Here is a 15512-nt window from a genome sequence, read left to right as displayed (position 1 = left end):
CATCAGTTGAAAACAGTTGTAGTGCAGTGCAGCTTTATTAACTTGTGGAAACTGCAATGCACTTTTTTTTCATTTGATGAATAGAAAGGTCAAAAGAACAATGTCTTTACTTATCAATACTTATCAATTCCTTGCTGAATAAAAAATGTTAGTGACCTGAAACATTTGACCATTTGAAGCATCCTGTATAATATAATATAATATAATCTGAGCTCCTAAAAATTTTTCCTCTGAATCTCTTCACTGTTTAAGCTTCAACAACTCAGCTGAAGTGTCACTGAGGTCATGACTGGGATTTTAAATCATGCTCTTGTTTGTTCGGTTTTGTCTTCATTCATTCATTTGCTGATTGATTCTCTTTCAGGTCCCAATGCCATCGGCTCGGCGTCCAGTGTGTCCACTCTCTCTGCCCTCAGTACAATAGCTCTCTCCCTCACAGCTCGCACATCTTTATGACAGAACACAGCGCGGGCCGCTGACTTCAGACGAAACGCTCTTCCTCTAGAGAAGACTGAGAAAAGTGACTCAGACAGATCGATGAAAACTCGTTCATACAAACCAGAGGACCTACGTGAACGATAATACTGGGATAAATAGAAAAAAAAACTTTTTTTAAACGAGTGTGTGGTTTGTTAGCCAATTCAAAAAAGATTGAAGGCTGATGGGATTGAATTTGATGTTACCAAAGCAGCTTAAAGAAAAAAATAAATACCAAAAAACAAACTTTGAGGAAAATGTCACATGCCTCTTTTGTATGTAAGACATACTTAGCTTTTTACTTTTTTGTTTGATCCAGTTGGTCTGTCTGTTCCTATTAGAGTACGCCAGGTGTGTAGGAACCGCTTTAGATGCATGTCATGTACAATGTTTTGTAAGAAAATGCAAGTGTCTGGAACATAATCATTTAGAGCAAGACATATTTGGCTGAAAACCAACTAATCATCATAACACGAGGTGATGGTCCTCTGTGGGTCACATGTACTTACCAAGCTAAGAATCTCCAAGGACGTCTTACTGTTTACGACGCGGGAAAACTTGCACTGAAATCACGTCTGGAAGAAAGTGAACAACAACAAAAAATATCATCCTGACCAGAAACTGGAGAGAATGCTGCTACAAGGCCAAGTCGGACGTCTCCTGAAGGCCGCACATTGGCGTCTTTGTCACCTCTCTCTGCACTGGTCAGAAGCAAACAGACACCAGGCGTTGATCTTGGCCGTCTATTTTTATTTATTTATTTCATCATCTTACGCTTATCTGTTTGTGTGTCGCGTCTAGAGCTCTTCTTTGCCTTTTGTGTGCCTCATTGTGTGTTTTTGAAATCCTCAGGTCCTCAGAAAAGCCTTAATACATATTTCTTAGCGTTACCTACTTAGATAAGTGCTGGACGCCAGGGCTGTGAGTGGTTAGTCAAGCGGGATGCTGGGGTTTGTGTAGTTGGTGCGATTTTATTGCATCCGTGTTCCATATTATAACAGCCGTACGCTGTTCCTCATTGTTTCAAGGCAATACGGTGTGTGTGCGCGTGTGTGACCTCTGCTAATGTAGGGGCTACGAGCTCTGCATTTTTTTTAAATGCCACGTGGGATTGGTGCGATGAAAGTAGCTTGTCATTTCTTGAGATGCAAATAGACGTACTGCTTAAAGGGACATGTGGAGCTCTGAGACTGAGTGAGAACCAATGTATATGTAAGTTAAATGCTTTTTTGTATACTCCAGATAATTTATATTTAAGTGGACGACATTGAAGTTTCCTACAAAACTCATCTCGGTTTTTATCTAACAGAATATACGTTTCTTAGCTTAGCGGGACTCTGCATGTGGATGTATTCATTCCATTCTTGATTCATTAGGTACTAACCGATGAACTTTTGACGAAAGGATACAACTACAGTCATCCATTTCTGAAGAGTTGTGTATCTGTGTGTCTGTCATAGCCAGAACGCTCTTTCTCTAAGAACTCCATTTATTATACCGTTATAACTTTTTCCTCCAAGGTTCTCTGTTTATACTGGATCACAAAATAAATGACATTTATAAAAATGATCACACACGTTTTGATTGGGTGCATTATAAGAGTTTTGTCATTTGCTCACATCATTCCAAACCTATACCACCATTGTGTAGCTTCATAAAGTACATGTAAAAAAAATTAAAAGGTATCCATATTACATGTGCGCTGTTTGTATAAACAATGTACACTAAATCATGATCGTCTGTGATCTGAGAAAAAAAGAAAAAAGTTTTAATTATCATTTTAATATTCAGTTGCAGCATTGTTTTAAGTAATAAGGTCAAAATTGTGAGATATACATTTCCTGTTTTCCTCTGTAACCATTTACGAAGTTGGCAAGTGTGTTCCAGCCTTTACTCAAATGGGTTTAGAATAAGATTAAAGGAAAAGGAAGACCCTTTAATAAAACAGAAAACTCCATATTTCACAACAGATAACATTACAGGTTGATTTGAAGCCACATGATATCATGCAAGTTCACTAGAATTGCCTCTATGTGGTGTGGAAGGCATCATCGGTGTAAACTGTAGACCACTTTTACAAAGTGAGGTTTCTAGTGTAATTACTACCCTAAGATAGGAACGCTTCCAGACAAAATTATTTATTGTCACATCAATAAATACAGTATGACCCCAAAAATATGAAAGCATTTGTAAAGTCTTGAATGCAACGCTGACTGGTGTTCAGATTGAGGAGACCCACACTGGAAAAGACTGTTATACATGCAAAAAAAAGATTTTACATTATTTATTCTTAGTCAGGAACAGACTACAATAGACACATTTTCTGTCACAAAATGATGTTGAAGGAATTTTCCGCTACTGATATTTTGGTCAGTTACTATTTATTATCAGCCGTGTCACAGCAGAGTATGAAACGTCTCGGCCCTTGGTGACGATTAAAACAGCTAAAGCAAACGTGGCCTTTGGGCATCTTTTTCATCGAGTTCACCTTCAGCCAGAGTTGGTCTGCGGGGAGACGCTGTGTTTAATACACTGACAGCAATAACAGAGATGATGTATGAGCATATAATAAAAAGCTAATTGGGAGCATCTGGGGCCAAAAGGAAGAATTCCTGAAGAGACGGTGAAGCAGTCATGATAGAGATAAATGGAGTTCCACTGGATGATTTACTCTCTCATAGATGCTGGAGGTGACTGACGGCTGCTATTCACTCCCCGTCTTCCTCCCCGACCTCCATCTGCTCCAAGATTCCCTCCAACACCTCTGCCTTCCTCCGCTTCTTAGGAGCATCTGAGAGAGATGATAAGGGGACAGATTTGTTTTCATTAAATTACAGAGGGCAAATGACTAGAATTGCAACCTGTGTTGTGGAAACAACTTCAAACTAGGAGTAGCTAGTGCTTTGAAAAGCTGAAGTTTCCAAGCCGTTAATCAACAGTCAAACTGCAATTTGGAAAAAAAAAAGTATTGAAAGTGAAAATTTTCACATTTCAGACTATTTAATGGACAAAATATTTCAAATTATAAATTAAATAAAAAGTAATGTAAAAAAAAAAAAATCAGTCTGGCACTAAAACTATGAATAGAATATAAATAGAATCAGCTATTGGTTTAACTGACAAATAAAAATAAATAAAAGGCTGTACTAAATTACTATGATAATTATTTGGTCAACTATTTATTTGATTATTCATTAAAAAAACAAATTCTGGAAGCAACAGAATTAAATCAAACAGTCACTAAATTATAAAATAAAGTTAAAGAAAAAAAGCCACAAATAATATTTGTTAATATTTACAGATAAGTAATTATATAAATATTATAAATATAATAACAGACAATAACGGTTAGATAAAACATTTATTCACACACAGAACAATTATTTCCAGTATTTGTTTAGCACTTTTCCATTTTTTTTTTTTTTTTTTATAAACCTAATTTATTAAAATAGGTTGAGAAAAGGGATTAAACTCAAGAAAAAAAGGAATTCTGGGAAACCTACTGAAAGATGACTATTGAAAAGCATTGAATATCTAGTAAATCTTTTTTATGAAGCAGCTGATTCATTAAAGTGGCAGAAAAACTGTGACATGTTACAATGCTACCAAAAATAGTTTGTTATTGAGAAAACTTAAGCACCAAAATAGCATATTTAAATTATTTCCTAAGGATCATGTGACACTGAATACTCAATTAAAAAAATATATATTTTAAACTATATTAAAAGAGAATACAGACATTTTAAGTTGCCATTATATTTCACAATATTACTTTTTTCAGTTTTTTCTATTTTCAAAAAGACCTACTTCTGTAGGCTACTGAGGCTACTGTACTTCCAATTAGGTAAGTGTGGCAAATTTTAAGAAGCTACTCATTTAAACTGCTTGCAACTGTCTACGCAAAAAAACTGTGACCGTGTGTATAAAGCAGAGGTTTTACCATGAAAATGTTGTGCGGTTTTCCGTCTCAGGTCGTCCACAGTCTCCTCTGCATCCGCCCACTCCAACACCAGCCTCCTGCCGTAAAGATGGGTGCTGTGACACAGCGCAGTGAACGCTTTCTGTAAGAAACCAGCATGAAATCAAAGCCCGTGTTAGATTTACTGCACATAGCGGACAAGATCAATGTTGATTAGGTGTTTCACAAGTGACTACCTGACTGGGAAAAAAGACAGAGAAAGATACAGAGACAGATGCACCCACCTTGGCATCTTGTTTAGTAAGGAAGTCAATGAAGCCAAAACCACGGTGGGCTCCACTGATCCCTTTCTTTGGCAGACGGACTGTCTTCAGCTCTCCAAACGTGCTGATAAAAAGACATGAATCCAGCATCACATACTACACCTGCACTTCAAGACTCACATGACAGACTATTACAAGGGTTCAACGTCCAAAACCGGGATATTAGCACAGTCATTTTTGCTAGTGAGAAATATTTCCATTATTAAAGGTGGAAATGTTCTATGAAACACAATGAAGATGACACAAATGGCCTTTAAATGTGAAGCAAGGCTCACCAGAAGAGTTCTCGGAGTTCTTTGACTGTGGCCTGGAAGGGGATGTTTCGCACCAGGATCTTAGAGGTCGTCTGCTTCCTGGCAGTTTGCTTTCCCCTCTTGGATTTTGGCAAACCTGACCTGCAAAAACGACAGGAGGAAAACCGCTGTTACTTATGTGTGTGCCTATTATTCAAACAGACTAAGAAACCACATCCAAAAAGGCATTTAAAGCAATGACAAAGTAATCTAAAAATAAAACTGGTGTGTATGATATATTAAAGGGGGGTGAAATGTGTATGTAAAATGGGCCTTGTTTGTAAAACAAGCATCTTCGAAATGCAGGGAACAAACAAAAACACTTGCACAACTCCGCTGATGCTCTGTAAAAATAAACTCCATCCACTGGTCCCTTAATGCTGTATCACTTTTGGTAATCGGTGCAGGTTTGTCTTGCCCTGGCAACCAAAAACACACTCCTTTTGTGACTTTTCGCGACGCTCTCGCTCTGATCAGTGAATGTCTGTTGTGCTCTCAGTGCTCTGCTATACGGGAGCGCACGCTCTTCCGGCAGAAGTGCCCTTAGGACCCATATAAGGAAATTCCGCTCCATTTAACGTCACACAGAGCCATACTCCATGGGAATCCAACTCTTTAAGAGTGTAAAAAACTCAGTATGCATGAAATAGCATTTCACCCCCCCCCCCCTTATATAAAAAAAATATATATATATATATATATATATATATATATATATATATATATATATACAGTATTGTTCAAAATAATAGCAGTACAATGTGACTAACCAGAATAATCAAGGTTTTTCATATATTTTTTTATTGCTACGTGGCAAACAAGTTACCAGTAGGTTCAGTAGATTCTCAGAAAACAAATGAGACCCAGCATTCATGATATGCATGCTCTTAAGGCTGTGCAATTGGGCAATTAGTTGAATTAGTTGAAAGGGGTGTGTTCAAAAAAATAGCAGTGTGGCATTCAATCACTGAGGTCATCAATTTTGTGAAGAAACAGGTGTGAATCAGGTGGCCCCTATTTAAGGATCCCCATACCAGGGATCATGGATCAGTTTGCATATGTTAAAATACTTGAAGAGGTCATGTTGCCCTATGCTGAAGAGGACATGCCCTTGAAATGGTTGTTTCAACAAGACAATGACCCAAAACCCACTAGTAAACGGGCAAAGTCTTGGTTCCAAACCAACAAAATTAATGTTATGGAGTGGCCATCCCAATCTCCAGACCTTAATCCAATTGAGAACTTGTGGGGTGATATCAAAAATGCTGTTTCTGAAGCAAAACCAAGAAATGTGAATGAATTGTGGAATGTTGTTAAAGAATCATGGAGTGGAATAACAGCTGAGAGGTGCCACAAGTTGGTTGACTCCATGCCACACAGATGTCAAGCAGTTTTAAAAAACTGTGGTCATACAACTAAATATTAGTTTAGTGATTCATAGGAATGCTAAATCCCAGAAAAAAAAAATGTTTGTACAAAATAGTTTTGAGTTTGTACAGTCAAAGGTAGACACTGCTATTTTTTTGAACACACCCCTTTCAACTAATTGCCCAATTGCACAGCCTTAAGAGCGTGCATATCATGAATGCTGGGTCTTGTTTGTTTTCTGACAATCTACTGAACCTACTGGTAACTTGTTTGCCACGTAGCAATAAAAAATATACTAAAAACCTTGATTATTCTGGTTAGTCACATTGTACTGCTATTATTTTGAACAATACTGTATATATATATATATATATATATATATATATATATATATATATATATATATATATATATATATATATATATATATATATATATATATATATATATATATATATATACATTTATAATTTTTACTCGTATGAAAGTTTCTCATCATTACATCTTTTGTAATAGGAGTTTAAACAAAACACATTAATGTGCAAATTAGGCCCTCATTATACATTACTTTTGCATGCATCCTGTAAACAAATAAATCAAATTTCAGCAATGCTAAACCTATTCTTTGAAAAAGTTCAGTGTTTAAAGAAAAAAAATTCCTTTTAAGGAAGTCGTGTCCTAGTGGTTAGAGAGTACAGGGTTGTGGGTTCGAATCTAGGGCCGGCAATAACACGACTTAGGTGACCTTGAGCAAGGCACCGAACCCCCAACTGCTCCCCGGGTGTGTGTTCACAGTGTGTGTGTGTTCACTGCTCTGTGTGTGTGTGCGTGCACTTTGTATGGGTTAAATGAAGAGCACGAATTCTGAGTATGGGTCACCATACTTGGCTGAATGTCACGTCACTTTTATACATTTATGTAACATAGGTAAGAAATTATGTGCAGAGTTTGGTTCATGTGTTTTAGGTGTAAGTTCAGATACCTTATCTCATTATAAAGCTGAAACATAATCATTTTCATAAAATTACTATAATATAGGAAAGTTAGCCCAAAACCACAGAGAGATCAGTGAATGAAAACTTTTCTACATTGGATCGGTTACACCTGCATCTGCTGCTTAAACATGTCAACCTGAAGTCCAAATTATATATAACAAGACAAAATGACAATGTACTGCAAAAATAAAAGCCAGAAAACATGTCTTCCTACTGAAAAAGCTTCATATGCTTGACTAGTGTAGTCTTATTCATGAGTAAATGAATCTTAGGAGCTGATTCTGAATCGTTCAAAAACGTCACTGAATCAAGTCAATTTATAACCAGCTCCCTTAAAAATGACTTTTGCTGACCCCTAGAAGAGCTTGGGGTTTGTGAAATCCTGTCTTACACAGGACCTTTAAGACACAAAAGACGCCTCAACTTACTTGACTTCTCTTTCTGATATTTTCACCTCAAGCTGGTGTTCATCTAATTTACAGTGCTGCAAGAAAAATGAACAAGTTGCCTGAATCTATTTCATCACATGAATATTTGTGCATACAGAAATACAGCAAACGGCAGCAGATGGTCATTTACCTGCAGCTGTCTCATGGCTTTCTGTGCTGCCTCTGGAGTTTTGTACTGCACAAAGCCATAACCCATTGATAACATTTTACCTGAGACAGTGACACAGAGACAATGAGATCACGGAGAGATTCACACAGCGAGGAAACAAGATGTGAGAAATGAGAGCACTAACAAATACACAGATGAAATTGATATGGTAAATATGCATGACTGAAAACAAACCAGCTTTATCTCTCTTCTTTGATATTGTGCAGCTTTTCACCACACCGCATTTAGAAAACGTCTGATAAAAGAACACAATGAGAGCCATATATGGTGAGATGGTTATTAACATATCTGATCACACAACACATGTCGCCGTGGCCTCTGCGCTCACCTCCCGTAATGCTTCCTCGGATGTGATGAAGTTGAGGTTTTTAATGAAGAGAGTTGATCCGGGCAATATTTGCTCTTCCTCTTCCTCCTCCTCTTCCTCCTCCTCTTCTTTTTTGGCCGAGTCATTGTTCTCAGCAGATGTATCTTCTTTTTTTACCTCTGGGAGGAGAAGGATGGACATGGATGAGAAAATGACAGTAATGTATCAAGTGACAATAAAGGCAATTTTAATTTCTTAACTGCTATATTATTTCACAATATTACAGAACTGTTTGTGTGCGTTTTGTTTTCTTCGAAATTAAAACTTCTTCCAAGTATTGGTGAGCATAAGAGTCTTAAATATATATATATATATATATTTTTTTTTATTATAATTATACATAATACTACTACTAATAATAATAGTATTTAATTTTCATCTTACTGGCCACAAAGTTCTGAATTTATATATAAAATAGTTTGTAATTAACTAAAGAAAAATTATACAACTTGACTGATACAATTTAATTATCATATACTTAACATATAACATAAACTGTAAATAAATGTTAATTAACCTTAACCGAGATTAAAAATGAATAGTTATTTATTATTAGTTTATATCTAATGCATTAACTTATGTTTAAATTAAACAATTAATAAATGACAGAATAAAAAAATTTCTTAAAATATACCCACACATGAACTTTTAAAACTAATAAATGCATTTATAAAATAATAATAATACTTTGTGTTTTCAATGGAATTCCGAATTTGAATGATTGGAATTCTCTACAGACTCCATGCAGGGATCATTATGAGTTCTCATGATGTCATTTTAATAGATGTCTCGGTTATGAACTTCTGAGTCTTTAGGCATACATACATCGTTCACTGCTGGTTTGAGCTCCAGCAGGCTGATATGGCAGGGTTAAAGTATTACCTGGTTTAGGTGCTGTGGGAGTTGTAAAGACCGCTACAGGAGCCCACTCCAGATACAACGGAACATGCTGGAACTGAAGAGACCGACCGTATAACATCATACCAAGTCACAAGTTTTATTAAACCAACCAAAGGCAGAAATTCCTTTTTATATTTCAGTACATTTTCACAGTAGCTCGCATGCCCGTCACAAACAAGTCCCCACTCACCTTGGTGTATGCAAGTTTCATGAAGGCCCGCTTGGCTTCGGTGGGCTCCAGGAACTCCACTATAGCAGTGAGGCCAGATGGGGGCAGCAGAACTCTTCCTAGAGACCCATGGGGTGAGAACAGAGCCTCCAGCTCTGCGACCTGCACTCCCGAGGGCATGTTCTTCACCAGGATCACAGAGTTACTGCGCTGGCCTGCTGCCTAAACAGATGGAAACATAAGCACGGTTCATGCAGATACAAACAGATGCCACAGATTTGCACACAGTCGGCGTACATTCTTCTGTGCAAACTGAGCGAACTCTGGAATTCTGATGCCGAACTGGAATTCATCTGATGCAGACTTCATGCAGGCCAAATTATGAATTATTCTCACATTCTCATTTAAATAGATGGCTTAGTAATAAAGTCAGTGTTTCAAATAGGAATGCACAATATATCTGTAACAAATCAATAATAATCAGGCAATATTCTTTTTTTTTAATGAACTGATCTCAGTCGACATTGGATATTTTTATATTTTTACATTTAGATTACCTATATTTTCTTTAAGTATTTAAAATGATTGATTTTAGTTAGATTTTTCATTTATCTTACACATAGTATAGAACATTCATATTTGATAAAATCTGAAAATAAATTCTCTCTTTCGACAGAATTTTACTATTGGTGCACGTCTAATTTTAAATACAAATATCTATTATAGAAAAAAAGATGGCTTTATAGTTTAATCACAGGAACTGATGTGCCAGTATGATAGAAATCAAAACATTTTTAAGTTGACAGCATTTACACTACCATTCAAAAGTTGAATGGTTAAAAAATAATTATTCTCTTATTCTCACAATAGCTGCATTTATTCAATAAATAATTAGAATAATTATAACTATTACTAAATTACTACTAATTTATTATTATGACTACAAAATTATTACAATTTAAAATAACTATTTTCTATATTAATATATTATAAAATGTAATTTATTCCTGTGATGCAAAGCTGAATTTTCAGCATCATTACTCCAGTCTTTAGTGTGACATTATCCTTCAGAAATCATTCTGATGTCCTGATTTTGGCCCAATAAACATTTTTTTTAGCATTACCGATTGGTTATAAAACTCTTTTGCAGCTTAACACTAGCAGAGCATTTATTTGAAACTGAAATATTTGCTGAATAATTGCATTAGTTTCTCAAAAACCCCAAACCTTTGACTAGAACTATGTGAGTAAAGCACACATACTATACCTGACTGAACGAGTCCAGAGACACTCCATTGTCCAGGAGAAACTGTCTGGTCTCTTGTACAATCTGTGTCTCTCCGAGGGCCATCCTCACTGCCAGACTGCCATCAGACTCCTGAAAACATACACAAAACCAGTGTCACCTACGCTGATCCTCTCCAGAACAAGAGAGACCATTTGCAGGTCCCAAATACTTACGTGATCTAACACTTGGCTCTTGGTCGTGTTGTATTTCTCAGCAATGGCATCGGCTACTGCACTCGTGCCCAAAAACAGAGCGTTCCAGTTATGAGAGCTGCGCAAGAACAAAATTGTGAATACCACTGGAAATTTCCAAGTAAAATTTGGTTTCATCAAATGCTGACCTGCCACTGGCGGCTTTGTCTTTGGCATCTTTCTGCCTCTTATACGAGGAGCTGCCTGGAGCGTTGGGCCCTTGATCTGGCTTTTCCTTCTTCAGCCTTGAAGCCATGACGTGCAGAACCCGCCCCTAAAGGATCCAAACAGTTTTAAGAAAGCAAATAAAACCACACAGACACATAAGAGGGTAAAGGACTGGATCAGTACCTGGAAAACATGGCCATCCAGTTGAGCCAAAGCTGAGACTGCGTTCTCTGGAATCATGTATGTCACAAAGGCAAAGCCCTTGGGCTTCTTAGTCAGACTGTCTATGGGAAAAAGCACCTCAGAAAGAGGACCTGATAGAAGCACACACAAAAAAATATTTTTTAAACAACTTTTGAGAAATTGTGCTATTTCCCACATTGTTTAGTTATGTCATGTGACTCACCATATTTGATGAAGACTTCTTTCAGTTCCTCTTCGGTGCACGTGTACGGCAGGTTCCTGACAAAAAGTCTTCCCGATTCCGCCACGTCTTCCTCTTCCTCATCATCCCTCAGCTCGTGCACAAAATTTCTTTCCTTCTCGCTTCTCTTTGCAGACCTTCCCTCATTTTTAAAGCTGTTGACTCTGAACACTTCAATATAGCGCCCCCCTGTGGGTTTACACAGATAATGCACATGCATCGAGAGCACTTGTTTTCAAACTGGTTATGCTGCGTTCACACCAAACGCGAATAGAGCATCTGGCGCGAATGATTTCAATGTTAAGTCAATGTAAATACGCATTTACACGCGTCTGGAGGTCTAGCGGCGCGAATGAGGCGTTTAGCGCGGCAGACGCGAATTCGCCTCATTCGCATGTTTGGGGTGAACACAGCATTACGCTCACAAATCAACACACACAGGACCTTTCCGTCAAAGTTGTGTTCTTGTCAAAGAGACTGAATAATTGCTTACCCATGTAGTCTTTGTTAAAGCGCAGGGCCCTCTCAACCTCTGCGTCTGAGCGCACGTCCACATACACATAACCTTATCAAAGGAAATTCGCCATCAATCAAACGACACCAGAGCAACATCTTTGAATCAGCTACAGACTGTGACCAACAGATTCTCTTACCTGATTTGCGCCCATCACTGTTTTTACCAAATCGAATGGCAACAGGTTTCAAAGGAGTCATAAATTCTTTCACTTGTTGCTGCAATGAAGTGATAAATCAGTCGTCACTGTTTGAAAAGATCTGATAAAACTCATATGCATAAATTATAAGCAAGGTGTTGATTTATGTACCAATATTGCAAGTAGCTGTGTCCATATGAATGATGGATACATGTTCCAATTTTAAATTCATTCATATTTTCATATTTTCACATTTTAATATATATATATATATATATATATATATATATATATATATATATATATATATATATATATATATATATATATATATATATATATATATATATATATATATATATAAGTTACCAATAACTTTAATAAGCAAGGATGCATTAAAGTGACATTAAAGATTTATAATATTACAAAATATTTTTATATCAACAAATGCTATGTTCTATTTTCTTTCTAATGGCTGCTGAAAGGTCAGCTTTTCCGTCAGAGGAATTTTGAAATAAATTCAAATATCAAACAGCTCATTTAAAATAAAATATTTCCCAAAATTACTGTTTTTATCCTGTATTTTTAAGCAAATAAATGCAGACATCGAAGTGACGAAAAGCATGTCAAAAATCATACCAAATCACAAACTTTTGAATAGTAGTGCATTTTATCAGGAATATAATATCTTTCCTATATAAAAAAATGGTAAAAGTTTATGCTACAGCGTTCATGTTTCACACATGACACATTACTATAATTAATTACTATACTAATAACAACAACTGTGTGTAATTATAAGCTCCAAATAAATAACATAACATGTACCTGTAGTTATTTATATAATTGCGCTATAATTTTATATGTAAATGTAAACATGAACACTGTAAAATAGACTCAGGTCAGACCGTAAAAATCAGTTAGAATGAATGGATTAGAATGGTTATTTGGGTGTAATACTTAAAGTTTATGTGTTTGTCTGAAATAGCTTCTTGTGCATTTCACTATAATATTAACAAAGGCTGATGTAAAACAGTGAAATGTTCAATATTGATCAGTAACCGATATATCTCACCTCTGTGACGTTGAATGGAGCACCTCGTAGCTTGACTGTGAACTCTGTGCTTGGTTCAATCTATAAAAGTGTATGAACAGCATAAAGATACGAGCCTCTAATAGTCACTAACTATTCCCTAAAAGACCTTGTGTTTTATCACACTGACCGTGTTCTGAGCTGCTGGTTTGGTGCTTTTCTGGCTGCTTGTCTTATCACCACTCTCATAAGCGCTGTCTGGGTTTTGGGCTGGGGACACTTCCTCTTCTTCCTCCTCCTCTTCCTCCTCCTCACTCTTATCGGCAGCATTAGCACTGTCACCTTCTTTTTCTTCATCCTCATCCTCATCAGCCTCTTTCTCATCCACCAAGTCTGACTTCTCCACAATTTTGGAGCGAAGATAATCCATGTCAGACAGATCTTTCTTCAATGCTTTCTTATCAGTATCTGGTAGAAAACACATTTGGAGGGAATGAGAAGTCACACTTATATAATCAGCACTGTCTTAAAAGAAAGCACAAAGTTCTTACCTCGTTTGTCCTCTTCATCAGCATCTTCATCATCCTCAGCATCGTTTAATTCATCTGATTCGTCAGAGTCAAAGTTTAGGTAATCATCACTGACAGCTGCTTTCTGCTTCTTCTTCTTCTCCTCCTCCTCCTTCTCCTTCTTCTTCTTATCAACTCCGACAGAAGTCGCTTCCATGGAGTCATTGGCCCAAGTGGGCACCTGTGTGCGTTTCTGGTGCACAGCGAGGAACTCCTGGAAGCTCTGGTCTTTTTCAAGCTGAGGATTACAAGTTACAGTTCATCCAATCTCTGCATATTTATCAGAGTATGATTTATGTCATGCAAAGAGCAGCATACTTACATCTCCAAGAACATTCAAAGGCTTCTTCTTCTTCTGTGGAAATGGAGTAAAAGCATAAATTCAGTTTGACTTATGAAAACTCAATCAGGCATTCCAATAAAACAGTGGATCAGTGCAGACATAGGAAAAGTGACAGGAGAGCTGCACAACCTTTTCATCTTTTTCTCCTTGTTCACTTGATTTCTGTTCTTCTGTAACTTTGTTTGATGATGGAGGGCGTGTGTGTTTGCTCCAAGGTCGGGCTTTGTTTGGGTCTCCAAAATCTGTGCAGAATTCCACCTTATTCAGACAAATAATGGATAAGATAAGAATTAGAACGAAATTGTTTAAAAATGGTTTACTATTCTCTCTCTCTCTCTCTCTCTCTCTCTCTCTCTCCATATATATGTATGTTTATCCTGTCACTTACAGTAACTCTAGATGTGTCCACAAAGCTCTTGTTGAAATGTTTTAGAGCTTTCTCTGCATCCTCTTCTGTCTTGAAGCCTACGAATCCAAATTTGCGAAATTTACCATCTTTGGTGAATTTCAACGTACAATCTGTAAGCGTCCCAAAATCCGCAAACATTTTACGGAAACGGTCTTCCTTCATCTGAGGAAACAGAGTAAATTAAATGACTTTCAACATTATAAATACAGTATAACATATTTCATCTAAATGAGATCACATGCAGTTCAAGATCACAATGCATTTTAGTCATTGTCTGACGTAACATCCCTAATAATAATCAAAATAAACTATTTTAGTTACATTAATTATCCATATAGGAAAGTACAGTGGTGGTGGTACCATGTTGCAATGATGCCATCAAATAATAATGTGATGATTCTTTAATAAATGCAACATTGCATTCAAACGGTGCTCAAAAAAGTGTGGCAGTACCAGTTTATCATTTTCCAAAAAACACAGCAAATCCACGACACCGCTTCAACCAAAAACACAGCTGTAGTTACCTTTTTATGGAATAAACGTGCTTAAAAGTTGATCAAATCTTTGTTGACGTGCATCTTTGAAAGCGGACTTACATCATATTCTAATATCATTATAAATACTCACCCCGTTTGGGAGATTCTTGACTATTAACCTCGACATTTTTTTTTCAATTCCGCTGTGAGATTTCAAGGTAAAATAACAATATACTGTTTTATCAACAATAAAGCATGGCGCTCTTCAGTAAGTCGCCATCTTTACCCTTTGACGTCAATGGCGTCACAGAAGGGACTTGAAAGTGGCTCCCTCTTGCCCTCTTCTGGACGTAAGTGGAATGATCGAAGGAAGTCAAATAAAACTTGGCGTAAAAAAAATACTCATAACTATGTTTTTGAACTCAACACACTATATTTTTATATAGTAAACCTTTTAAATATATAAATTAGCCATCATCTTTAAAACATGCACAAATTTAATAATTATGCCTGTCTCAATTTGGTCCGT

General features: G+C 36.6%; 2 protein-coding genes across 3 annotated transcripts in view; one reads left to right on the top strand and one right to left on the bottom strand.

Annotated features, from left to right (window-relative positions):
• The window catches only part of LOC113050327 (contactin-4), a 135970-nt gene extending 133605 nt beyond the window's left edge, over positions 1–2365 (top strand). For both annotated transcript variants that reach the window (XM_026213182.1, XM_026213180.1), the window contains exon 23: positions 365–2365. In XM_026213182.1, the coding sequence (XP_026068967.1) occupies positions 365–456 (92 nt within the window). In that variant the 3' untranslated portion in view covers positions 457–2365. The remainder of the gene's footprint in view (positions 1–364) is intronic.
• Positions 2366–2602: 237 nt separating this feature from the next.
• Positions 2603–15286, bottom strand: LOC113050329 (probable RNA-binding protein 19). Its single transcript, XM_026213185.1, has 24 exons — positions 15135–15286; positions 14487–14669; positions 14228–14356; positions 14078–14110; positions 13738–13993; positions 13377–13654; positions 13229–13288; positions 12154–12232; positions 11994–12065; positions 11483–11689; positions 11260–11390; positions 11058–11182; positions 10891–10987; positions 10697–10807; positions 9451–9651; positions 9243–9315; positions 8322–8479; positions 8168–8228; positions 7955–8034; positions 7804–7859; positions 4995–5114; positions 4681–4783; positions 4418–4538; positions 2603–3268 (listed from the first exon to the last, which is right to left on the bottom strand). The coding sequence occupies exons 1-24, from the start codon at positions 15168–15170 to the stop codon at positions 3186–3188; spliced, it is 2853 nt and encodes a 950-aa protein (XP_026068970.1). The 5' UTR covers positions 15171–15286; the 3' UTR covers positions 2603–3185.
• Positions 15287–15512: the final 226 nt, after the last annotated feature.

Source organism: Carassius auratus, chromosome 31 (genome assembly GCF_003368295.1).
Source record: "Carassius auratus strain Wakin chromosome 31, ASM336829v1, whole genome shotgun sequence".
Lineage (NCBI taxonomy): Eukaryota > Metazoa > Chordata > Actinopteri > Cypriniformes > Cyprinidae > Carassius > Carassius auratus.
This window is presented reverse-complemented; position numbering and strand designations above follow the sequence as displayed.